This window comes from Phlebotomus argentipes, unplaced genomic scaffold, assembly GCF_947086385.1.
Source record: "Phlebotomus argentipes unplaced genomic scaffold, Phlebotomus argentipes genome assembly scaffold_18, whole genome shotgun sequence".
Lineage (NCBI taxonomy): Eukaryota > Metazoa > Arthropoda > Insecta > Diptera > Psychodidae > Phlebotomus > Phlebotomus argentipes.
In genome coordinates, this window is record NW_026776177.1 from 14,484,973 (window position 1) to 14,508,883 (window position 23,911).

The 23,911-nt window shown below is 45.3% G+C and overlaps 5 protein-coding genes across 10 annotated transcripts; 1 reads left to right on the forward strand and 4 right to left on the reverse strand.

The window, feature by feature from the left end:
• Nucleotides 1-190: 190 nt before the first annotated feature.
• On the forward strand, nucleotides 191-12,001 carry LOC132260954 (rho GTPase-activating protein 190). Of its 6 annotated transcripts, XM_059759389.1 has the most exons (14): nucleotides 191-391; nucleotides 998-1,258; nucleotides 2,575-3,707; nucleotides 4,932-6,412; nucleotides 6,458-6,865; nucleotides 6,925-7,062; nucleotides 7,133-7,177; nucleotides 7,768-7,952; nucleotides 8,045-8,132; nucleotides 8,202-8,372; nucleotides 8,923-9,621; nucleotides 9,685-9,816; nucleotides 10,274-10,418; nucleotides 10,497-12,001. In XM_059759389.1, the coding sequence occupies exons 2-14, from the start codon at nucleotides 1,109-1,111 to the stop codon at nucleotides 10,693-10,695; spliced, it is 4,974 nt and encodes a 1,657-aa protein (XP_059615372.1). In that variant the 5' UTR covers nucleotides 191-391; nucleotides 998-1,108; the 3' UTR covers nucleotides 10,696-12,001. The 6 variants fall into 6 exon arrangements, with proteins under 6 accessions (XP_059615372.1, XP_059615370.1, XP_059615368.1 ...); XM_059759387.1 differs by having other exon boundaries at nucleotides 4,932-6,418; nucleotides 6,476-6,865; nucleotides 8,045-8,372; XM_059759385.1 differs by having other exon boundaries at nucleotides 8,045-8,372.
• Nucleotides 12,002-12,118: 117 nt separating this feature from the next.
• LOC132260956 (annexin B10) lies at nucleotides 12,119-16,629 on the reverse strand. The gene is made up of 3 exons (XM_059759391.1): nucleotides 16,507-16,629; nucleotides 14,820-15,710; nucleotides 12,119-14,367 (listed from the first exon to the last, which is right to left on the reverse strand). The coding sequence occupies exons 1-3, from the start codon at nucleotides 16,516-16,518 to the stop codon at nucleotides 14,311-14,313; spliced, it is 960 nt and encodes a 319-aa protein (XP_059615374.1). The 5' UTR covers nucleotides 16,519-16,629; the 3' UTR covers nucleotides 12,119-14,310.
• Nucleotides 16,630-16,727: 98 nt separating this feature from the next.
• LOC132259921 (TIP41-like protein) lies at nucleotides 16,728-17,908 on the reverse strand. The gene is made up of 2 exons (XM_059757744.1): nucleotides 17,672-17,908; nucleotides 16,728-17,564 (listed from the first exon to the last, which is right to left on the reverse strand). The coding sequence occupies exons 1-2, from the start codon at nucleotides 17,903-17,905 to the stop codon at nucleotides 16,749-16,751; spliced, it is 1,050 nt and encodes a 349-aa protein (XP_059613727.1). The 5' UTR covers nucleotides 17,906-17,908; the 3' UTR covers nucleotides 16,728-16,748.
• Nucleotides 17,909-17,964: 56 nt separating this feature from the next.
• LOC132260094 (N-alpha-acetyltransferase 15, NatA auxiliary subunit) lies at nucleotides 17,965-22,012 on the reverse strand. Its single transcript, XM_059758020.1, has 4 exons — nucleotides 21,842-22,012; nucleotides 19,745-21,455; nucleotides 19,013-19,656; nucleotides 17,965-18,945 (listed from the first exon to the last, which is right to left on the reverse strand). Exons 1-4 carry the CDS (start codon nucleotides 21,896-21,898, stop codon nucleotides 18,685-18,687), a joined length of 2,673 nt encoding a protein of 890 aa, XP_059614003.1. The 5' UTR covers nucleotides 21,899-22,012; the 3' UTR covers nucleotides 17,965-18,684.
• A 422-nt stretch (nucleotides 22,013-22,434) lies between these two features.
• On the reverse strand, nucleotides 22,435-23,647 carry LOC132259418 (peroxisomal membrane protein PEX16). Its single transcript, XM_059757050.1, has 2 exons — nucleotides 23,224-23,647; nucleotides 22,435-23,162 (listed from the first exon to the last, which is right to left on the reverse strand). The coding sequence occupies exons 1-2, from the start codon at nucleotides 23,589-23,591 to the stop codon at nucleotides 22,538-22,540; spliced, it is 993 nt and encodes a 330-aa protein (XP_059613033.1). The 5' UTR covers nucleotides 23,592-23,647; the 3' UTR covers nucleotides 22,435-22,537.
• Between the last annotated feature and the right edge of the window lie 264 nt (nucleotides 23,648-23,911).

Consider the following 23,911-nt stretch of genomic DNA (forward strand, 5'->3'; position numbering starts at 1 on the left):
AGCGCATTTCCCCAGGATTCTGCATTTTCCACACTGCCAAGCCGACGAAAGCTCTCCAAGCTCACAACAGTTTGGCGCGAATGCCGTCTTCTCGGGAATTCCGCAAGAGGCACTGCAAGCGCCTCAACCTCAACTTTACCCTATCGCTCACCAGAGGGACGGAGCTGGGGAAACGTCAAAAATCAAGATGGCGTTTCGGCGTGAGAAGTTTCTGTAGCGATTTCAGTGTCTGTCGCGGCAAAATACGTGCTAATCATGTGTAATTGCCTCAGAAATTGCGTGAAAGTGCACCTCAAGAGCCCGACAAGTGCTCACGTGTAAAGAAATTCTTTAGTCTGTAGTGCAAGTGTGATAAAATGACGTGCAAAGTGAACTCACGAGTGGTGTGAGTGTGAGTACAAAGAAAAAATCACGATCGCACTTACCTGGTTTCACAGGTGTCTTCTCGCTCGTTTTTCCGCGAATTTGTGCATCGCGGGGGCTGTTCTGGGTCGTGGGGCTCTCTGGGGGGAGAAATGTGCGCTTGTTTGGCTGGGGATTGGGCGTGAAAGGCTCTGGACGGCGGGACGTGCCCTTTGCAGGGGGTGAAAAATACACAGCTCTCTCACTTGGAGTGTGTGCGCGCCTGTAATCTTCCGGGGAGGCAAATTTCACCTCCTCATTCCCACATTCCTTCCCCAAAATCCTGAGTCACTGCTCGGAGGGTGCCTATGTGCGAAAAACGCCCCGCCAGCGAGCCGCTGGCGCCGCAACAGGGCTCGAACGAACACACACGCAGAGACGATTGAGGGTGGTCTTGTAGACAATATGGAATATGGCTGCCGTCCGCAAATGTGGGGGTGCGGCGGGCTGCAAATGTGCAGAAAATGTTCCACTCGGCCGAAAAATGGCCCGGCCGCGAGTCCCGCGGACACCCGAGCGAGAAGGCACGCCCGCCCACGCACTCCAGCGCGGCGAGATAAGAAGTGCATCTGAGTTTCCGCCTCTCTCCCCGCAGGTTCGCACGATAGACAGAGCTCTCGGTCGGTTGTGAGGCATTCCCGGTTCCCAGGGAGAGTGACGTGTGGAGAGTGAGCGTTCGAGGGCCGCTGAGAAGACCAGCGCGAGGATGAAGCAGATCAACATCGCCGTGGTCGGGATGTCCGGCACGGAGAAGGAGCGCGGCCAGATCGGCGTGGGCAAGTCGTGCCTGTGCAATCGCTTCGTGCGGCCACTAACTGACGATTACTTCATCGATCACATATCAGTATTAAGTCAGGTGAGAAGACATGTTCCAGCGTCCGATGAGTCAAAGCCACCTTTGGCAGAGCTGAGAAGTCGCAGGATGAGAGATGATGATAAGAATGAGCCATTCAATTCCAAAGCTGAGCATTGCTGGGCTGTGTTTTAGGTGCTCCAGGGAGTTTAGATAAATATTCATGTGTTGTGCAATTTATCTCGAATCTACAGTAATTTAACTCTTGAATGTCTCAAATACAAAAGTCTGGGATTTTTTCGCTCGTGGATTTGATGCTGAGGAATTTGTGTTGGCGCTTCGGAGAATTGCATCTATTTTGCATGGTTCTCTGGGCAGTTGAGGAAAAATTTCAATTTGGCGAGCTTTCCTCGGGCGCCGCCAATTAGTGCCACAGTCACGCTGTAATTAATTGGGTGGTGGTGAGAGTGCACCGGATATGATGGTGTATCGATGAACAAGTGAGCGCGTTGCCATTGAAATTGAACGTGTATTCTATGTCAAGGACGGGGGTTGAAATTTAGTGAAAGACACAACTTTCAAGTGGCACAAGGCTAAATTTGCTCGTGGTTGTATTGCGAAGAAAGGTGGAAAAAGGGAAAACCTTCCCCTGTTTCGTGTGTTGCTGTCTATAAAATTTTTGATTGCTTCGCATACATGGTCATTGAATCTCATCTAATAAGTTGTTCACATGGTGACAGAATAGGGAAGCCAGAGGGAGAGAGAGAGAAAGGGAATTATACAAAGGGTAATGGGACAAAGGGGAGAATATTTCCCTGCCGAAGTGGATACACGATTCTTTATGCTCTATGCTTTTTCTCTGTTGCGAGAGCAAATGGCAATCAAAGTTGGATGTAAATTAACATGGAAAAAAGAGTTGTGAAGGAAAAAATGGTTTAGACATAAAATGGTGAAAGGTAAAAAAGTTTGCGGTCAGCAATTTTATCTCTCAATTATCCCTGAAAATGACTCCATTTAATTTTTTTTCCTCTATGGAAAATGAGGGTTAATGCGAAATTGGTTGCATGTCGAGTGAATCATGTGATGAACTTGTCCATTGACTTCTCCGGTTCTTTCGGCAAATTCGTACGCGCTCTACATTTGTCGCTTGTCAGCAATATCAGTGGAGGTCTTTTTTTGTGTGCGATGGAAAGCTCACGGTAATAAAATTATAATGCGCAGTGAAAATGATTCAATCGGATGGGTTATTTTTTCACATTGCTCTTTCTCTCCAATGCAAATGAGATTAAATATTCATGATACGTGAACATCATATATAATTTGAGTACATTTCTCACAGCGTGTCTCTTCGACTGGTGTGTTTTCTTCTCTCCTTTCAGTCTGACTTTTCTGGACGCGTTGTCAACAATGATCATTTTCTCTATTGGGGTGACGTGAAGAAGACATCGGATGAGGGGGTGGACTATGTCTTTCATCTCATTGAGCAGACGGAGTTTATGGATGACGCCACATTCCAGCCATTCAAGGTGGGCAAAATGGAGACGTACATGAAGCGCTGCGTCGCCACGAGGGTGGCTTCGGCGGAGAAGATGATGTACATTTGCAAGAATCAATTGGGTATTGAGAAGGAGTACGAGCAGAAGATACTGCCAGATGGACGACTCAATATCGATGGCTTTCTGTGCGTGTTCGACGTGAGCGCCGTGCCGAACAGGAGTGTGGAGAAGCAGGTGGATTTTGTGTGTACACTCATCAACAATTTGCTCAAGACGAAGAAGCCAGTGCTTCTGGTGACGACGAAGAACGACGAGGCGAATGAATTGTACGTGCGAGAGGCTGAGAAGATATGCCAGCGGAAGGAGTACAAGGGCAGCGTGTTGTTGGTGGAGACGTCCTCGCACGAGGGCATCAACATTGACATCGCGTTCATCGCTCTGGCGCAGATGATCGACAAGACCAAGCAGAGGACGAAGATTATCACGTACCAAGAGGCGGCGCGGATGCGCAAGGAGCTCCTGGACACCAGCACGGAAGCCGTGACACGATTGATTAGGACGCAAATTGCGGATTATCACACGCTGTGGTCGCAGGGATCGAAGGCGCTGTCGGTGCACAAGGAGTGGCAGGACTTTATCGAACTGTTCGGCCAGGAGGCTGGTCAGCGCATCTTCAGGCGACACATCAAGAAGCTGAGGGAGGAGAATGTGACCAAGCGCCTCCATCAGTACATGGAGAACTTCTCGTGCGCCCTGCAAGATCTCATTCCCGACATGAACTCCCTGAGCATGGATGTTAGCGATGACTGGACTCTGGTGCAGAACTACTTGAAAACGCACATTGACTTCGACCAGTACTTCTTCGAGTGCCACCAAGCGCCATGGACAGACCTCAGCGATGTGAGCGACACGGAGGAGGAGTCCCGGATCCCTTTTGATGTTTTGGACACGCCAGAGGCGGAGACAGTGTTCAAGAATCACGTGAACGCTCTGCAGCAGGAGCAGAAGAGGCTAGAGTGAGTATACACAGAGTTTCAATTGTAAATGCGCTATTGCTTAATGCCAATTCATTAATGCTAATTATCTGCTTATGTGATTATGCAAATGCTGTATTTTGGGCGTGGGGAAAAATCAATGACCGCCTCTCTTTTTCTCTGCAACTTTTTGCTATTCGGGTGATATTAAATTGTTTTATAAGGTCAAAGACTCTTTGTTGTACATCAGGGAAATGGCGTGGAGGAAAAAGTTGGCGGTTGTCTGGATTGTCTTGTGCCCAGGGTGTATGAAATCTAAGACAATTATTGCAAAGCCCTGACATGGTGATGGGTCAGAGGGAGGTTTCGCAGCCCCTGTGCTAGTGGGTGTTCAATTTGAAACTTGGTCGCTTGCCAATTTCCTGTGTCTTGATGCTGAAGATTGACCTAACGTGAATTTGGGCGGTTCTCTAAAGGCAGCATTGCAATAATTTTGCATGCATCAAATTTTAGCTGAAGTGAGATGAATTTAGGCACTAATTTGCAAGAAAAACATGATGATGTAACTTAAATTCCTTCCCATGCACTCGAAAGATGTGCAGGGAAAGAAGTTAAGAGTTTGTGCCAATTACAAAGAAAACTCTTGAGTTGCATAATAACGGATTGATTTATGTTTGTTTGAAAAACGCACTTCAGACCGTGATTTTATTGCAGAAATTTAATATTTCCTGTCTTTTATACCACCATCTCAAGTCTATATTGAAAACTCTAAGATTTTTTTTAAGCAAATTCATGAATAAAACACAGTGTTGCAATATGAATTAGTGAAAAATTCATTAAAGTAATTGTTTATCAACATAATTGAATTACAATAGAGATTAAAGTGCAGAGCTTTATGTCTATAAAACAATATTAATTTGGGGAAATGCGAAACCACAACAAACACATTATTGTATTTGTGAAACTGAACATGGAATATTCAACTAATTATGATGGAGTATGTTTTTTGGCAAAAATAATTCTCAATTTCCCAACAGTAGTCGTATACTAATGTCCTTTAGAATTTATTGGCAGCGTTTTGATGGAATAACATACTAATATTAAATTTTAATCTCTCAACCACTTTCCGCTAACGCCTGACAATATTAATCTTGTTGATGAGAAGGATGCCAAAGAGGTAATTAAGTTACTGAGAAAATGCTTTTGTCATACAATCAGAGCTAAAGATGTATTGTTTTGTGTGTGTGTGCGTCTTTTGTTTTGCAGATGGAAGAAGCAGTTCAAGAAACTCCTCGAGGAGACAGGATATGTGACTCCGGGGAAGCAATTGTCTGAAGTGCGTGTCCTGTTTATGGGTCGTGAGTGTTTTGAGGCACTCTCAGAGCACGATTGTCAGCAGATTTATGACAATCATCAGCGTGAAATAATAGAGAAGGCAAAGCACAACTTTCAGGAGTTGCTGCTCGAGCACGCTGATTTGTTCTATCACTTCAAGAGCATCGATCCGTCTGGTACGATCACGCAGGATGACATCAAGGAGATCACGGATGTGCTGCAGGAGGACATAAGGTACAAGATGCTGGACAGATTGGATCAGGATAGGAAGCTGATGCTGTTCCAGCACTTGGGCTTTGTGCACTGTCCAATTAGGGAGCACTGTCCGGCGTTTCCCAACTGTATGGATGCACTCATTGAGCGGATTATCACGGCGAAGAAGGCGCAACAGAGTCTGCCGCGGCGGGGACAGTGGAAACAGCCGCCGAAGAGTGAGGACATGAATTTGAATCTCCTGATTCTGGGATCTGAACACCTGGCCGGTGACTTAATCAATGAGATTTGCCTGAATTGCGGTGACGAGGGTGAATACATCTATGATGGCCAGACTCATTTCCTGCAGACAAAGATAATCGATGGCAATATGGAGAGTTTCAAGTCAATAGACTTCCAGTCGAGTGGCCTCGTGTGTGTGTACTCCAATCAGATGTCCTTTGAGTACTTGAAGGAGAGTCTGGAGAAGAGTTTGCTCTGCAATCTCGAGTTGGAGGATAAATTTGAGAATTTGCCACTCGTCCTAGTGTATCAGCCGGAAGATTCGAAGCTGGAGGAGGCGGAAATTGAGTTGTTACGCAGTGAAGGACATCAATTGGCTGATCTGCTTCATGGTCTCTTCATTGACACGTCACTGAATTTCTATCATCACCGACAGAGTCAGCATCAGAATTACATCTATGACATAATCAACCACTTGATAGAGTGTCTCAAGTCATTGGATCCCAAGTCCGATGATCCGTACAACATGAGTCCAGACATTAGGATAATCCTGTGCATGTTCTGCGGTGATCCGTTCTCTGTGGAGAGTGTCCTCAGCTCCATCATCACTGATGCATCGTGTACGCTGTCGAGTGAGCGGAGCCTCATACTGGAGACATTCCTCGGAGACACGAAGAGGCGAATTGAAATAATAGTGTCATCGTATCATGGAGCGAATGCATTCCGTGATGAGTTGGTGCATGGCTTCATATTGCTGTATTCCACGAAGAGGAAGGCATCGCTCTCCACGCTTAATGCATTCTCCATGAATATTCCGAATTTGCCCATGCAAATAATGGCCATTACGTCAGAGGGTGGGAGCGCATCGGCCTTCTTCAACAACGAAATGTGCCAGATGCTGATGACTGAGGGAAATGCCATTGCTGATCGCCTGCGAGCGCACTTCATGACATCAGCCACGGGGAATCAGCTGAAGAGTAAGTGTGGGTATGCGAATTAGACTCTCTAATTGCGCTCTAAAGCCTCAATTTTCCTTGCAGTCGCCTTCTACACGCCCTTCCTCAAGGAAGTGTGGGACAAGAAGCCCGAAATTGAGCAGGCTTTCCACATGGAGGAGCCCGTGACGCTGGATTCGGGCGAAGGTACACTCGAGCACTCGATGCATCATCATTTGCCACAGCCACCGCCGCGACATGAGAGCTACATGCTGAAGAATAACCACGATGGGTCGGGAAGTGAGAATTACGAACATCTGCCGACAAGATCTCTCAACTCGCTAAATGGCCCGGATGACAACATTAAGCTCAATCTCAACGACAACAGCGAGAAGTATCCCCATCTCTACATGCTGGGCGAGAAGGATATGGGAATTGACGATACGTACATGAACGATGACGATAAGGATGAGAAGAGTCGCTTGATACATCAAGGTGAGTGTGATGCTTTCCTGGCACTCTTTGTGAATTTGGTGCATTGTTGGTTGAAAAAGGTTTCCAAATTTATCCGCCGCCAACAACACCCCCGGAGCCTGCGCCCCCGGATCTTCACATGGGCCCAACGGCGCTCATGCGACAACTCAAGGGAAACCTCGTGTCGGCATCTCAGTCGAGTCTCGATGAGATAACATGTAAAATTGCTTCACTCTCTGGTTGTTTGTCTTTTTCTCCTAATGCACTGAACTATTTTCTTTCATGCAGCCGACGTGAGTGGATCGAAAGATTCCCTCACAACTCATGATTCAGGTTTTTACTATAATTTCACTGTATTTTATAGCCAATAAGTGAATACTTTCAATGCGAAATACGATGAAATTCATCGATTTTCCAGTGGTTCTTTATAAGCATATCTCATTTTTGACCCATTAATTATGCAAATGGGTTAATTGAATGCAAATAAAATATCCTCTATAATTGAGCATCAGCTTTATGGGAAAACGAAGTAACAGATTGGAATTAATTTCGATTATATCTAATAAATATTAATGCAATTATGATTTCATAATCGCACTGTTGATTTAAAGTCGTTCAATAGTTGTAAACTTTAAATTTCGATGAAAATATATGGTGTGAATTTTGATATTTATACGCTAAGATAAAGTCAATTTTGCATCATTATTTCGAACAAACACGCAAAGGTCAGTATTAAAATTGACAGCTTTTGGCAGCATTAATAAATCATACAATCGCGTGGACATTTGCGGCATAGAAAGTATTCACTTTATGTCCATTTATGAGAGGAGAATGAAATGGTGAATTATGCATGAAAATTTCCTGAATATCCGAGACTGATTTGGCTGTGGTTTTTCTCTCTCTCCGTGCGACTCACTTTGCAGGTTGGCTGGACGATGCTCTGTTTATTGGTCGTGATGGGGACAAGCGTGACGGAAGTGGTAGCAAGAGGAGTGTCCTGTGGAACAACTTCGGTGCGCATCATGCTTTTACCACGGGCAGGCGGCAAAATGAGTCATCAACGTTTGGCAATAAAGTGCGACCGAAAGGACCGAGTCAGACACTAAAGGTAGAGAATTAAGTACAGATCTGATGCGTGCCAATGGGCGAATCTCAGTGACTGACATGCTTCTTCTCTTTACGCTTCTCTAACACCATCAGCAACCGGGGAAGCTGAATCTCAAGAACTTTGCCATCGTGAACGACGCGATAGCGCGTATGAATGTGAACAGTGACGGAGGCATTGACGGTAGGAAATGCGGTTGGGAGCGGGAATTGAAAGCCAGAGGCTCAATATTCGATCATGCCCCTTTGGCAGCTCCTGAGGAGGACTCAGACGATCTGGCGGAGGCGGGATACAGTCAGGTGAAGGAGGTTTATCCAGTCGGTGGCGGTGGCAGTGTCGATGATCAGCAAATGTACAATTATGCACTCGATACGACGCCCAATAAGTCCAAATTGCGCCATCGACGTGAGAAGGAGCAACAGAGTGAGTACATGGGTGTTTGAGATGAGATCCCACGGAGGAAAACCATTCACTAGAAGTGCATGTAATAATCGTAAATACTGCGACGCGAGCAGAGTGGTTTTTGGAGAGTGAAAGAGAGAGAGAGGAAATATTTCCGAAAATATCTCCTCTTGGATTATTGTCGATTTGATGGTCGATTAGGAAGAAATACGGAAATCAATTCACTCTATTGTGTTTGCTTTTGCCACACATAAACTGGAACGGTGGAAGAAGAAAAAAAGTTATACTGTAAGTCGGCTTTTATGGGCGTTTTTTTTTCAGTGGGGAAAGTTTAAGAGCTTCCCCGATGGTGACTCAATATGCCACACCCTTCTTATTTAGGCACATTATTCACCGATAATCTCAGCGGAGCATCTCTATAGTATCTGTTCGTTTAGCGGGGTGGGATTTTATTTGGTTCGCTGTACATAATTTTGGAGAGATAATTCGGCAACAGTGTGGCATTGATGGGTTTTCGCGTGTTTGTGTGTGCGGAGGAAAATTTTCAATGCTTTTCAATATAATGTTTCAGAGTATTCAGACACGGATTCGGAGTCGAGTTCGCTGGAGAGGAAGAACAACAGGGGCTTCGATGGGTACTACAAGATGAATCGCAAGGCCCAGACGCACAAGAGGGTCCGCAAGAAGAGGACGGCCATTCCGGTGCAGCCGCCAAAGGTGCCGTTCGGCACGTACGTGAGCCCGCCGGAGATTCCGCTGTTGTACCAAAGAATGAAGGCGGGCGAGCAGGCGAAGAAGCTGCTGCCGGGCATGGTGGAGAAGCACGCCGAGGAGGAATCCAGTCTCGACGTGTCGTCGCCGCGTGACAATAATTCGCCGATTTTCGGTGTGGTGCCCAAGGTGGTGAAGGAGGGCGACCGCGAGAAGTTGATTGATCACAAGCGTGAGAAGCAGAAGTTGTCGAAGGAGGAGGAGAAGATGGAGAAGCGACGTGCCAAGGAGGATGCGGCCAAATTGAGGAAGATGCTGGACAAGGAGAAGGAGCAGGAGAAGCGGAATAAGCGAAAGTCAAAGGGAAAGGTTGGGAGTGCAAGTGGTGGTGATGCCCCAACATTGCCCGACTTTATTCAGTCTGATAAGAACTTTATTCCGCTCTTCCTCGAGAAATGTGTCCAATTTATTGAACAAGAAGGTCTCGACTCTGAAGGTATTTATCGTGTTCCTGGCAATCGTGCCCACGTTGACATGCTGTATCAGAAGTTTGAAGAAGGTAAGTAAATCAATCACTCGGTCTTGCGAATGCCCGCCACTGACTTACAATCTTCTTCTGCAGAGGCGACTGTGGATATTGACGCTCTGGATATTCCCGTTAATGCCGTGGCCACTGCACTAAAGGACTTCTTCTCCAAGCACTTACCGCCGCTCTTTGATGAGGATTTAATGACTGAATTGGAAGATATTGCCGGTTAGTAAACACTAATTAAGTTGTGGCTCACTGAACTCTGGGTGCTATAAATCTATTGATTAGAGTAATGGAACAGTGTGAGATTAATCAGGCTCTTAAGTTTGCAGGTTATTGTTAGAAATACTGACAATATAATTTTACGTAAATCTCAATGCAATGCGCAATATCAAGTGAGGAAAACTAATTATTCAACAAACGATATGAATTTTCAATGATTTGCTAAAGAAAAAAAAACCACGCAAGTCTTTCTTCTCTTCTGAGGTTTGTTCTGCAAAGAAAATTGCTAACTTTCACGGTTGAGAGTTAATTTAATTCACATAATTGAATTATCTACTTCATTAAATTGTCCCAGGAGTGGAAGGTTATTTGCTCAATTGAGGGGAAAAACGTCTTTAGGAAACTTCATTAATTTATACTAAATGTCATCTAATGCAATTTGCATTGCACTTCTTTGCAGGTTCTCGTGGAATGGCTTCGAATACGCTGAGCATGGAGGTCAAGACTGACCGCAGTTGTCGTCTGTTGGCACTCCGGGGACTGCTGAACAAGATGCCATCGATTAATTTCACCATATTGAAGTATATTTTCCAGCACTTTGTCAGGTAAGTTGTCTCTGAATATGTCAATTGTTGAATGGAATAGAGTGAGAGAGATATTCATTGATGGCATTTGCCTCTCAGGGTGTCGGAGAATGCAAAATTGAACAGCATGGACAGCAAGAACTTGGCCATTTGCTGGTGGCCGACACTCATTCCGATTGAATTCACCGATATGGGACACTTTGAGCAACTGAGGCCGTACTTGGAGGACATTGTGCAGACGATGATAGATCAATATCCGTTCCTCTTTTGTGGCAAAGAGGCTTTTGTGATGGTGTGAAATGAGGAGAATGCATCATAATCATCTCTCATCGAAATTGGCGTCACTCATCGTTGTTAGGCATGAAACGCATGAAACTCATGAGAAGCATATATAATTATTCCAGTGTATTTTAAGTGATTGTTTCTATACAATTTTTTTTTATATCTAATTTATGGTGACATATTTGGGTTCTTCAGTTAGTGTTTTTTTTTTCTGAGAATAGGTAATAAGAAGTACTAATTAAATGTGCGTGTACGAATTGAGACAAAGAGGACGAATATGCTTTGTAGGTTGATTTCTCAGATATTGTTGTGAAAGTCAAAAATGAAGCTTTAATTATCGGATAGGAGAACATCGATAAAAGCTGGTTTTGCCATAGTTTTTAGCACTGCAACGTGTGGATTCGTTATTATTTAGGGGATCCTTTTGGAGACTTCTTTGTCTCTCTTCGGTGGATGTTGACATATGAATCAATGTTCCCCCAAAATGTGAATACCTATGCACTCTCCTCCTAATCAATGGCTATGATGAACAAGAAAACAGATTTAGAATTCCTTAAAAATACTCCAAATTAATAACTAAGAATGATATTCAATTAATCACGCGTGAATCTCATGTGGAGAGAATTTGTGGAGCGTGTTGGCAAGAAGTAAATACCAATTATAGTGTGTATACAGTCAATATTGATAGAGTTTTTAAATGTGTAACTTGCAAGTTGAGAGAAAAGAAACTGGCTCTTCCAATTTTTCAATTATGTAATAAAGAAAAAGCGAGGTGAAAGTTATAATTGGGATGTGAAGGTGGTGAAAAAAAATGGATACATACATATATTATTAATGAGAAAAGAAAAAGTAATGATATATTGAATAGAGAATATTAAGGAGATGAATGGAGTAAACAAATCAAGCAAAAATTTGCTATCTGCTTAGAATTCAAAGGACAAAAAGAAAATGAAACAAGGCAAAGCATTTAGTTAGGCACACAACTCAATTTTTCAAGATGAACGTGAAGAGAGAGAGAGAGAGTATATGAAAGTCTATATATTTTAAAAGAGTCTAATTTATTTTTGAATTAGCCAAAAGGATATGAAATTTTATCACTAGTGAATTGAAAATATAGAATTTGTAACATGATATACAATTCTTTTTAGAGTGAGATACAAGAATTAGTTGCAGTGAGAAAAAGAAGGACGAGAGAGGAATATTATTTGTATAGATAAAATGAATTCGCCATATTTTTTACTTCCCTTTTGTTGATAGATTTCAAGAGTGTAGAAATTTTTTTACAATTTTACCATGGATTTTTTCCAAAAAAAAAAAGAAAACAAGAAGACAAGCGACAAGAAATATATTTACTAAATATAAAGAATAGAATTAGTAAATGTTCAATAAATGTACGAAGAAAGCGCACAGACGAAAAAAAAGAAATAGTAAACAAGAATATGCAGTAAATAATCATTTCCAGTGACTCTTCACAGAATTTATACTTTGTAAAATCTATCTCTAATTTTTTTTTAAATAATAATTTCATTGTGATTTCTTATAACGCGTGCTGTTTCTCAGTTTTTAGTTTGTTTTTATTTCCCTTTTATTTTGTTTATCTCTGAGAATTTATGAAAAAAAAATCTATTACACACTTCCTAAGTGTTTAATGACTAGTTAATATTACAAAGCATATAAAGAGAGAGAGAGAAGATGAGAATAATCTGTATTTTTATTATGGACATTGTGTGATGGATAAACTAGACTAGATGATAAAATGGAATGAATACCAATAGTTGTTTCTCGATGTTTCATAAAGGAAAAGGATTAAAAAAAACCACAAGAATAATGAAGAGATGAATAGACGTATATCTATAATCAATTCGCTCTCAATAACTAAAGATAAGATGAGAATTATGGATGAAAAGCATTAAGTATTGATATTTCAATGTAACTAATCAATAATGTTACACGATTTGGATGAATCAAAGTCGTTTTTTTTTTGTACGCGAAGCATTTGTAACACCGCTAAAGAACGACATTGCACACTTTCCCCCTTTTATAATTTACTTCTCACATTCAGACAATGCGTTACAGTTTCTTGCACTGACCTGTATTTTGTGATCCTCTCAGAATAGGATAAAGACGATAAAATGCCGATTGACGAAAATGATGTGCCATCAAGTTGCCATTTAGAGAAGAACGCAATGATTTTTAGCAAGTGTAGCGTGCACTTTTTACAATTTGTAATTCCGGGAATGAAAAGCGATTTTTATTTAGGTATTTTTGTCAATAGTAAATCAATATTAATAGGAAAAACTATGCATATTTGAGCATGTCATAAAGGATATTTGTACAATGTTGATAAAGCACTTGGTAGAAAGGATGAAGGAAGAAAAAAAAAATGGAAATGTTCACCTCTTTTTACACCGTCATATAAAAGATGAAAAATACGAGAATATAACGCACCAATGCCTTCAATTTCACACCCCTTCCGCGGTAGAAAGCAAAAGGAGAGACAAACCCCCACGATTTACTGTGTAATCCTCAAGTGAATTGATGACAAATCCTTAAAACCTGTTCTGTAGTGTCATCAATTTGCGTTCTTAGCACAGCACATTTTGTATGATGAAAAAGAAAAGAAAAAAAAGATAAATGAACGCTCCAGGCCTAGAATTGCGTCCAATTTATGTAGTCTTTGTATATTTTAATCGTTGTTGACTTGAAAAATTAATTGCTAGATGAACAAGAAATGAACCTCTTCTTCACACACCCTGAATAATCCTCAGCTGCAAATTTCCCTCCCACACAAAAAAAAACACACACTCAATTTTCGCACTCAAAGCATGACAAGGATTATGATAGAAACAAAAAAAAAGTATTAACCGGAAATAAGTGTGAAAGGAAGAATAGAAGAAGAATCCTAATTTTGTAATGCGAAGCGGAGAGGAGATGAGAATATGAAAAAAATAATTCATGTTTGAAGTATAAAATTAAAACAAAAAAAATGATAAACAATTAATCGATGTGAAAAAGATTTTTTATGAGACAACTTTGGCGTCATTTGATATTCAAGAAGAATGAAAAAAAATATATATTAAATAGCAAAAATACATGAAATGTGACAATTTTGAGCGTCTAATGTTACGCATTCGCAGCAGAATGATATTTGATGGATAGAGTGAAACACTCAAATATCTTGCTTTGATATCAATGTCAAAAATAAAAAAAAAAATTACCAATTCCAACTTGATGTACATATTAATTTACAACAATGTTTGCTAAATTGTACTATAAATGTGTAATTAAAGATTTAATTTACTTTTAAACGTGCAGATTCAACATTTATTTCTCTGAGAATATTTCTGTGGTTTTACAACAAATCGCTGCTGATGGAATTTTCGATTTTAAACACAATATTTATCGATTTTACAATCTATTTTTGGCAGCTCTATAAAAATACTAGCGATACTCAATTTTTTTTTGGTCAAAAACCCACTGAATAATTTAGCACTACAACTTCTTCGACACATCCTTTTTTTTGAGAATAACATTCGAGCGAAAGACACCGACTAACAAAATATAGTGCTCAATATGGAGTAACTTTGAGTTCGAGGCACACAATCTATAATTATCGCCATGAGATCCAGGCTTAAGCACTGCCGATGATGGCGCAAAGGGCGCTCTTGTAGTCGCCAGATGTTTCTCCCTGGAAAGCGGAAGAAAAGTAGCGTTAAATCGTGATTTCTGCATGAAATCCACACTTTGCTGTACCTGCTGATATTTTGCGAAGACAGACATGAAAGATAGTGAGTGGATTTTGTGCGAAATTACATTGATTTAATAGAATGGAAATTAACATTATGAGCAAGTGGAATTTCCGGTGCAGAACATGACAAGCGATTGGTCAGTCGTCACGTTAATCACACTTCAATAGACAACGAGTTCGTCTTTCTCGCATCTTTTGTTATTTTCTATTCTTAAGAGAGATGCCGTTACTCTTGTGATCTCTGCATTTGTGAGCTAATTTCCATTGCGAGGATCATAAATGGTTAGATTTTATGCAGAATGACGAACTTGTGCTTTGGAAATGCGATAAAGAGTCTCAAAATGGGAAATGAAAGGGCTGAGAAGTCTGCAAGCAGAGATGGAAAGTCTTACCTTGACGTCGTTCAGGAGAGTCCTGTCGTAGATCCTCTCGTACTCCGCCTTGATGGTCTGCAGATCGATCTCGCTCCTGCACACGATGATGCGGATGAGCGTGGGATCGTCCGTGCCGGCGCCGTCCATGGCCTTGTGGAGGCGTCGCGCGAAGAATGCCGCTGGACTCTGGACGCACTCCACAATGGCGACGAAGCCGTCCAGAAGCTCCCCGTCCATCTCGCTGTTCAGCGCCTGCTCGATGGTCTTCCCGGTCAGCGACTTGTACTCCTCGAAGACGAGTCGCAGCTGGGCGAAGCTGCAGTGCGAGAAGATGCGGTTGAAGACCTCCTCGTCGGTGCCCAGCTTCTCGGCGCCGGCGTCGTACAGCGAGGCTGCCTGCTCGGCCGCCATGGCGGGATCCACTGTGCCGGCCGGATCGCGCACGCCCGTCACGATGAGCGTGAGGAGGCGCCTGAAGTGGCCCGAAGTCTCGCTGCAGAGGTGCTCAGCCAGTGGCCGGCCGTACAGCTCCTCGTACTGCGCCACGAGCACCTTCATCTCCTGCGACGTGAGCGGACAGAGGATCTCCACGAGCGCCGAGTCGTCGGTCCCCATGCCCTCCATGGCCTTGTTCAGCTGCCGGCACAGGAACTCGTACGGCGGACGCACCAGGGCCAGAATGACGTCCTCGAAAGTCCCGCCCAGCTCGCTCTTCAGGTCCTCCACGAGACTCCGGCTGAACTCGCGCTCAAAGGCCGCGTCGATCTGCTGGCGCTGGCGATTGGAGCAGCCCGTGAGGATGCCAATGATGGTGTCCTCGTCCGTGCCGAGCCCCTTCATGGCCGCCCGCAGCGCCTGGGCGCTCTCCGACGCGTCGAACGCCTCCGCGTCCACAATCGTTGGTTCCGCCTAGAAGAGAGCAACACACCCATCAGGCCGTGACCGAGCCCAGGGAATTGGACAGTCATCGCATGCTAAATCGCTGCGAATTTGCCTTCGAAGAAATTCAACGGAAAATCATTCTTCGCAGCTTTTGAAGAATAGTTTCTGCAGAAGGACTGAGTCATTACAATCACGCGAAACATAATTAGTTTTTGGCGTTTTTGGGCAAAAAATTCAGGCAAATTATGTAATGGGAAAGAGTAGAAAACTCTGAGAATAATTCAAAGATAAATTAATTGGAGTCGTAATCGAAGTTATATTCATATTTACATCTTAATTTTAGGTCTTGATCAAGGTTTTATTCGCACTATTGGATTATGAGTTTTCGCTTAACCCAAAAAGGCGTGGCTTACGAATGGGCGGAGTTTAAGAAATGAAAAATCCCGCTTCACAGTAGTTCCGTTAATGCTCAGCATTTTATCGAAATTACCCTGTTGATAAAGTGCTCTGGAGACGAATTATTGATTCCTTCCGTGTCCAAAATATTGAGGCCACACACAATGGAAAGACGCGCCACGAGAAATCAATGCTTTTCGCCAGGGTGTGTCTTTCGTCTCATCCTCCCAGAGATTAACTCTCCGAACCTGATTCACTGCCCTTCTCATCCGATCTCCGATGACTCACACACTCAGCCTCTCTCGTCTCGCGACCGGATTGCCTCAATTGAGACGCACTTGAGACACAATTTCGCCTCTTTCCACGCTCCAGCGAAGATTTAACCTTGAGACTCAATGGAAGTCAAGATGGAATTTGTCTCATTTACCTCGTAATCCATGGCTTTTCCTGCACTTCTGGCGCTCCTGAAACTGGATTTTCACACCGGCCGCGAATCGGATATTCACTCCACTCGAAAACCTCCGCTGCACTGACTCGAACACTTTTCCGGCGTGACGTTCGAGCTGGGGAAGCGCGTTCGGAGGTGAATTCCAAAGCATCCCCACTTTGTGCGCGCGCGCGCGCCATGCAACAGTGCGATAAAACACATTTGACGATACATTTAGAGATTTATTCGCAGAAGGTCAGCTTCTCCCGCGTCTGCTGCTTCACCGGCACGTGCTTCTCCAGGTCGCTGGGATTGATCAGCAGACTGGGCGGCAGGTGGGCCAGCTCATCCACCTTCGCCTCCCGGAACGTGAACTCCTTGAGAATGTACTTGAGACCGGCTTCGAGGTGGAAGCGCGTGTCCACGATCTTCACCATCACGTTGTCCACGCGCAGGAAGTACCGCAGCAGGATGAAGAAGCCGGACGGCATTACGCGGATCTTCACGGAGCTCACGGCGATGCCGTTATCGTGCAGTTCGTCCTCGAACAGCGTGATGTCCTGATAGAACATAATCGCCTCGCGCTTCATCAGCTTCGTCACGTCGATCTTCAGCTCTGTCGGTTCGCTCCGCAGCTTCTCATTGGCACTGCCCTGGTAGTCGGTGGAGAAGGTCCAGTCGAAAGGCTTCGTCTTGACCTCTGTGCACTCCGCCGGCCGCGTCTCCTTCCACTCGTCCGCGAACGCCACCTTCAAGTCCAGCCGCCCACTCGAAACTCTCTTCAGCGCATCCATGGCGTTGAACTGCAGCACGGCGCCGCCGGTGTGGGTGAGGACGAGGGCGTTGCGCGGGAACACCATGTCCGGCAGACTGGGCAGCTCCAGGGAGAAGTTGTAGAAGCACAGCTCGCAGCAATTCGGCTCCTCGAGCTTGCACTTGTTCTCGTTCGTGCAAATACTCTTGAGGATGTGCGACTTTGTGTACTGAATGTTCCAGTCATTGTACTTGATGGACTCTGTGTTGACGGGAAGCCGTGGAATCCCTGAGTCGTCAATGACCTGCAGAAGGGCATTTTTATTTAGCATAACCTCAAAGTAAGTTGCAAAGGGAAAAACGAGAAAAACCCATCAAAGAGCCGTATTTCAGGCACTTTTCCTGTACTCACGCTATTCTGCAGTGGATTGGCCATGCTGAGATGTAGATTTTGGGAAATCTTCACTGGAAATTTGATGGGAAAACACTTAAAAGCCGCAAAATTGGAAATACTAGCAACTTTTGTTGTTTTTAGCCAGCTGTTTTTTAGTACGACGAAAATCCCACTAAAAAACCTTTCACGCGTCCATTGAAAATCCACTGAGCGACAGACAATTCCTTCAATTGTCCAAAAGCCGCGAGTCATCGTTTAAGGATTCCAGAAAAAAACATGCGCTGGATAAAGACAGATGGAAAATGCTTACAAATGATCCTAAATATGTATTTATACGGCAATTTATTAATAACCTAGTTACACATTTTTCAATTTATCATTCTGCGCCGTGAGGACAGAATCACCAGAAAAAACTCGCACTGATTAAACTCATTTCTATGATTTCTTTTCCATGTCAAAGATGAATATTAAAAGATTCTAGATAAGGGTTGACAATTTTACCGCTCATATTTATAATTTCGCTCCTCCAAAGAAATACACACACACGTTGTCTTTCTCACGGTTTGTAATATTTTCAAACTTCACTATATGGTCAATGATATCTTGAGTTGTTGTTTTTTTGTTCTTGCTTCACGAAGATTCGATATCTCTCTCTCTTTCACACATCTCTAGTATTTTATAGACTAGACCCTTATTGTGGCGATTTTTAAAATTAACGCTACTCCTCGCTAAGTTGTAAACTCTTGCCTCTTCTCTCTGCCTCATCTTCAATTAATGTTGTGAAAATGTTTCCATGCTAAAATTTTTAATTCATTTATATACCAATTAAATTCACCAAATTTCTCATTCTATCGCTATTATTTTTTAGTGTACAAATTTCTTATGATTTTCCCCATTTTTTTTTTGCTTGTAAATTTGGTGTCCTTTTGCTTCATCATACACTTACGAAACACCCATAGTTATGCGCTTTCATCATCATGGAGAGATATTCATAAATTATGTATGTATTGTATGAGAAATGTTCTTCGATTTCATTTCAATTCACTGGTCGATTGCTCAAGTTGCGTGGCGGGTTGAGATGAGACTGGTGATGTTTGCGGGCAATCATGCGACTGTACAGCAGGCGATTCCACGTGATTCTTGCCCATCGGCTTGAGATACGGCAGGTTCTGCATGTTCTTGAAGACAACAGCATAGGGAAATTGACGCGAGCAGTTCTTCTTGTACGCTATCGCACAGTCACCATCACCAAAGTCACCCTTATTCATACTATTGAACACTCTCGTGCAGTCCTGAAAGGCGAAAGGAAGAAGACCGGTTGAGATGCATGAAATGATCGTCTGCCCAAATCAAACTCACCTCCAACTTCAATTGCTCCACATCGAATGCCGTGACCAAATTGATGGCAGTCTCTCGCTTCTCCGGCTCCAGTTCACACATAATCTTTGCCGCCTCCAACACGTGACGAATTGACTTGCCATTGGCTTTGAGGAAGCTGTCATTCAGCTGAATTGCCGTCTTCCCCTGGAACAGGCACTCTGTGCCCCTGTCCAGGACAGTCTTCACCTGCGGAGGAACGTCCGTCGCCTTGTCCATCACACCGCGAAACCTCACAACCGCCGAGTGCAGGTCCGGATCATTGGCATCGATCGCCTGAGCACGCTTCAGTGATTGCAGCATCAGCAGCAACTTGTTCTTCCGATAGTAAATCTCAAAGGCCAGCAGATGCGTCTCGATGCAGTCTTTGGCCAGCGTCTGCAGTGGCTTGAGAAACTCAATTGCCTTCTCCAGCGAATCCTCGGGACGCGCCAACTTGTCCGGAATCAACTCATCCAACTGCGGCGCCTCTGGATCACCGTCCGCATTCTGCTGCTGGCGCGACTTATTGCGGTGCTCCTTCTTCACCTGAGCCTGCGCCGCCTGAGCGCTCTCCAGTTCAGCCTTTTTCCTCGCCTTGCGCTGCTTGTTCCGCAGCTTCTTCAGTTCAGAAGGCGGAAGGTTTTCTGCAAAAACACAAAACACCGAACTTTAATAAATCCCAATCTAAGTCTAAATGGCTTGATAAGAGGGAAATGAAAGACATGAACTCACCAGTGTCTATCTCCTCGGTCTGCTGTTCCGTCTTCAGCGGCTTGTCGTACAGCCGAATGTACACCTCGACGGCACACTTGGCGGCCTTGAAGTAGAACGGATGCCTCCTGAGCACATCCTCGAGTCTGAGCAGTCCCACGTACGCCCGCAGCGTCATCTTCCGCATGCAGTACGTGTGGAAGTCGAACTGGTCCTCGATGATCTCCGAGAAGTGTCTGTCCACCTCGTGGCACTTCTTCAGCGCGTCGCCCCACTTCTCCAGGCGCTGGTACGCCAGCGCGCACTCCGTCTGAAACCACATGCACTGCATCTCGTTGAGATTTTCCATCGGCAGCACGCCCTCGCGCGTGAACTTGCCGCACACCTCCTCCGCCTCGTTGACCAAGTTGGCCCTCAGCATGTACTTGGCACACTTGGAGTTGATATACCGGTCGGCCGTGTCCAGGCTCTGCGCCTCGTCCAGCCACCGGAAGGCCTCGTACGGGTCGCCGGCGTGCTTGTAGATGCGCCCCTTCGTCACGAACAGCTCGATCAGCGTCGGCGTGTGCTCGATGGCCGCGTCGATGTACTTCAGCGCGCTCTCCGTCTGTCGCTGATGGTCAAAGTGCTGCGCCAGGAAGTAGAGCGTCCACAGGAGCGCCGAGGCGGGCTCCTTGGCCGCCTCAGGGTCATCGGCGTCCTGCCGCGCGAAGTAGCCGCACTCCTGCAGCGCGTCATAGTAACTGACAGCCAGGGACTCAATGGTCGCCACCTTGTCGGGATCGGCATAGAGGGAGCGCATATTTACAAAGAGCGGCGGCACGCCCTTTCGCAGTCCTCGACGCAAGTACTGATCCACGAGGCGGCGGAACTCCTCGCCAGTCGCCACGTCCAGCGGCAGACGCTTCGGGCAGATGGCGGAGGGGAAGTCCTTCTGGAACTGGCGGAACACCTCCAGCTGCTCCCCCTGATCGCCCTCCAGCTGTCGCGCCTCCACGAACTTCCGGTAGTAGAGCGTGTTCTCGGGATTGCGCTGCAGGAGCTCCTTGTAAATGGGCACAGCGTCCGCGTGGCGTCCCATCTTGAGGCACAAGTCTCCCATGGTCTCCTGCACGGCCAGCTTGTCCACGATCTGGTATGCAAACTCCTCCAGATGCTTGAACGCCTTGTCCACCTGCCCGGATTCCTGCAGAATCTGGTTCTGGTACAGCAGCAGCTCACTGTGCTTGTAGTCGTGCGTGTCTATGGGCGTCTGCGATTGCAGCAGCGTCTCCAGGACGCTGTTGGCCATCTCGAAGTCCCCCAGGAGATGGTAGCTCATCGCGAAGCCAATCCAGCTGGCGTGCTGTGACGGACGCAGCTGGAACAGCTGACTCCGCGTCTCATTGTACCCCTCGAGATCGCGCATCTGGATCTGCAGCAATGACAGATCGCGCAGAATCTGGATATTGTCCTTCTCCCATCTTAGGGCGTTCCGATAGCACTTGATCGCCTCGTCGTACTTCTTGTCGCTGCGCTGCAGCAGTCCGTACACGTGCCAGCACACGTGCGACCGCAGGTCATTGCGCAGCCCCCGGCGGACGTGGTCGTACGCCTCCTCCTTGCGTCCCAGGCAATTCAGAGTCAATCCCTTCATGGCCAGCGTCTCTCCGTGCTCCTGAAACTTGGGATTCGAGAGAATCTGCTTCGCCAGCTTCAGGCCATTCTTGTATTGTTTCATCTCGTAGCATTTCTGCAAAGAAACCAGTCGAACAAGCACTTTAGAGGCGGTCTATTTTGGCTGGCCCACCCGGAAAAGCCCCATGCGCAAGTGAGGTTATGTCATGCCCAGAGAATCGGCAATCTTCGGCTGCCAATCGATTTCACTGCGATATGCCATATAAAGCGAACTTTTTTACCCCAATCCGTGGTAAATTCACCCGCCGAAGCCCCAAAAATCACCCCAACGCCCTCCCGACTTTCCCAACAATGCACTTCGAAGCCCCACAAGACGGTTAAGAAGCCCGAAGTGCTCCAAATAGACCCAACTCTCGGGCATATTGCCCCAGTTTAATGGCGCCGCGTGAAGGCACGTCAGGAGAGCACCGTTTTTGTCTGGCCCTCTGGGCGCCAACGTACCAGGATTTTTCTGAAAAGAGCACTTTCTTTAGGTGGTAGAGGATCGCTAGAAGGCATTTTGGTGACGGACACTACAAGATTAACTGCAAAAACACCACTATTTTCACGAATTACACTGCAATTGATCTACCATGCATGGCAGAAAATGAGATGTCAAATGCAGAGGTCGCTGACTGTGAGAGGTGCGCGGTGAGCCACTTTCAGCCGGTCAGCCGCCGCAGGTGACTTTTACCATTTCTGCCTTGATTTCTGCTAGTAATCAAGCCTATGGAGTAGTGAGATAGACAATTTTCTCACAAAATAAGTCTGGTTGTGCGATACGTGGATTTTTTTTCCACAAAATGAGCAAATTGATGGAAAATAGAGAGATTCTAGAATAATTGCACCGCAGTACTCATGAGTTCAAATTCCCGAACGGAACCGAAGTTTTTTTTCGTTTACTATGTTTAGAAAATAACTTAACCTCACTATTTAGGTCAGGAAACAGGGAAACACTCTTTTCAGCGCATCTCATCAACAATTCAGATAGATATTTATCGGAAACTATTCCTCAATCACCAGAGTACCTGAAAATATATTCCCGGCCAGCGATGTCATTTCCTAAACCATTTTATTGAAGTCACATGTATGAAAATACATATCTGTAATCCCTGCCACCGTTCCAGTACACCCTGACTCATCCTCATGGCCATCGCCCTACGTTGACCACATGTAGAAGTACGTCTCCTGCCACCGCGGAATGTAGGAAGACAGCGGATCGCAGATATTCTTAGCGAAGGGAATGTTCCTGGCCAGAGCGCCGAGAACTCCGTCAATCCTCCTAGCGGTGTATTTGTCGAAGAAGGGCGACCGCATCAGATAGAGGAAGAGAGCCAGGCATCGTCGAGAGAGTTCCAGCTTCTGTTCCCGTGACAATTTGTCGCGATTCGCATAGTACATTTGCAGACTCGTGGCGTCGATCAGAAGGGACAATGTCCAGGATCTCCAGCTGCGGGAACCGAACGCCGCAGCGGAGGCTAAGTGGATGAGTGGCTTAAAGACGTATAGAAGTTCCGGGGTGGTTAGGAAGGTGCCTTCCTGAGAGCTTGACTGGGAGTTGTCGACGAGAGGTTTTCCATCGCGCATGTGGAACGGCTGGGCGCCCTCGATCCTCCTGACCAGCCGGCCAGAGCGTTTGAGAGTGAAAGTGTAGACTCCGTGTCCCGAAAAGGCGTCCACAGGCTGTGTTGGCGTCTCATTTTTCCGGCTAAGAATCGGCACCCAGGGATTCTTCACGATCTTCTCGCGGAATTTCATGAGCAGAATCAGCCTTCCCAAGCATCTAGAGTGACAGAGAGTAGTTGAGAGATGGACAAATACCTTCCCAGAGCTCACTTCCTTACTTCACCAGCTGAATTATCGTGCAGAAGAGCCACTTTCCGGACTCGCCCCAGAGACTCTTGGCCGACAGCTCGATGAACACTTCGCAGTACTCAAGTGTGGTGAGCAGAAGCTTCAGTCGCTCCTCCTGGCCAGGATTCGGGGCCGGTCGCTGGGCCTTCTCGATGATGCGGTCATTGAAGAGCACGAGCAGATTCGAGAGCGAGTAGATGAGCTCCGAGACGACATTGGAGCTGCTGAAGCGGCCAGCCAGGAAGTAGGAAGCCCACTTGACAGTTGTCTCCACGTCACCCACGACCGTGGGATTCTCGCTCACCCACTTTCGGTACTGACTGAACAGGTCGTCCAGCCAAACGCCCCGCGAGGGCATTTTTCAGCCGGAAAAGGGGATTTTCTCCGCAGGAAATGAAAACACCGCCTGAACTTGGCAGCGAAACCAAAATGACAAAACAACACTGTTAAAAATTGAGCTCATTAGACTTTTACCACGTTCTGCGAAACTTTTTTACCCATTTTTACCATCTCCTTTAAAATTCTCTCTTAAGTTAATCAATGCTTTTTTCTTTCAATTAGATAATTAAGCCATTATTTAAATTAATTCAATTAAGAGAGCTTTCACTCTTGATTTCACTTGTGAAACTCACACTTGCTTTTGAATTTATACCGAATTGAATTCGCGGAAATTGCCCT

Excerpts from the sequence above, each read along its gene's own strand:
- LOC132260954 (XM_059759385.1), top strand. The coding sequence starts at position 1,109 with ATGAAGCAGATCAACATCGCCGTGGTCGGGATGTCCGGCACGGAGAAG. Across the intron at positions 7,178-7,767 it reads CCTCACAACTCATGATTCAG|GTTGGCTGGACGATGCTCTG; the intron begins GTTTTTACTATA and ends CTCACTTTGCAG. Across the intron at positions 8,373-8,922 it reads ACGTGAGAAGGAGCAACAGA|AGTATTCAGACACGGATTCG; the intron begins GTGAGTACATGG and ends ATAATGTTTCAG.
- LOC132260956 (XM_059759391.1), bottom strand. Across the intron at positions 14,368-14,819 it reads CTCTCCTGAACGACGTCAAG|GGAGAAACATCTGGCGACTA; the intron begins GTAAGACTTTCC and ends TCCGCTTTCCAG.
- LOC132259921 (XM_059757744.1), bottom strand. The coding sequence starts at position 17,905 with ATGACTCGCGGCTTTTGGACAATTGAAGGAATTGTCTGTCGCTCAGTG. Across the intron at positions 17,565-17,671 it reads CCAATCCACTGCAGAATAGC|GTCATTGACGACTCAGGGAT; the intron begins GTGAGTACAGGA and ends GCCCTTCTGCAG.
- LOC132260094 (XM_059758020.1), bottom strand. The coding sequence starts at position 21,898 with ATGCCTTCTAGCGATCCTCTACCACCTAAAGAAAGTGCTCTTTTCAGA. Across the intron at positions 21,456-21,841 it reads CTCTTTTCAGAAAAATCCTG|AAATGCTACGAGATGAAACA; the intron begins GTACGTTGGCGC and ends GTTTCTTTGCAG. Across the intron at positions 18,946-19,012 it reads TGGAGCAATTGAAGTTGGAG|GACTGCACGAGAGTGTTCAA; the intron begins GTGAGTTTGATT and ends TTCGCCTTTCAG.
- LOC132259418 (XM_059757050.1), bottom strand. The coding sequence starts at position 23,591 with ATGCCCTCGCGGGGCGTTTGGCTGGACGACCTGTTCAGTCAGTACCGA. Across the intron at positions 23,163-23,223 it reads ACGATAATTCAGCTGGTGAA|ATGCTTGGGAAGGCTGATTC; the intron begins GTAAGGAAGTGA and ends CTGTCACTCTAG.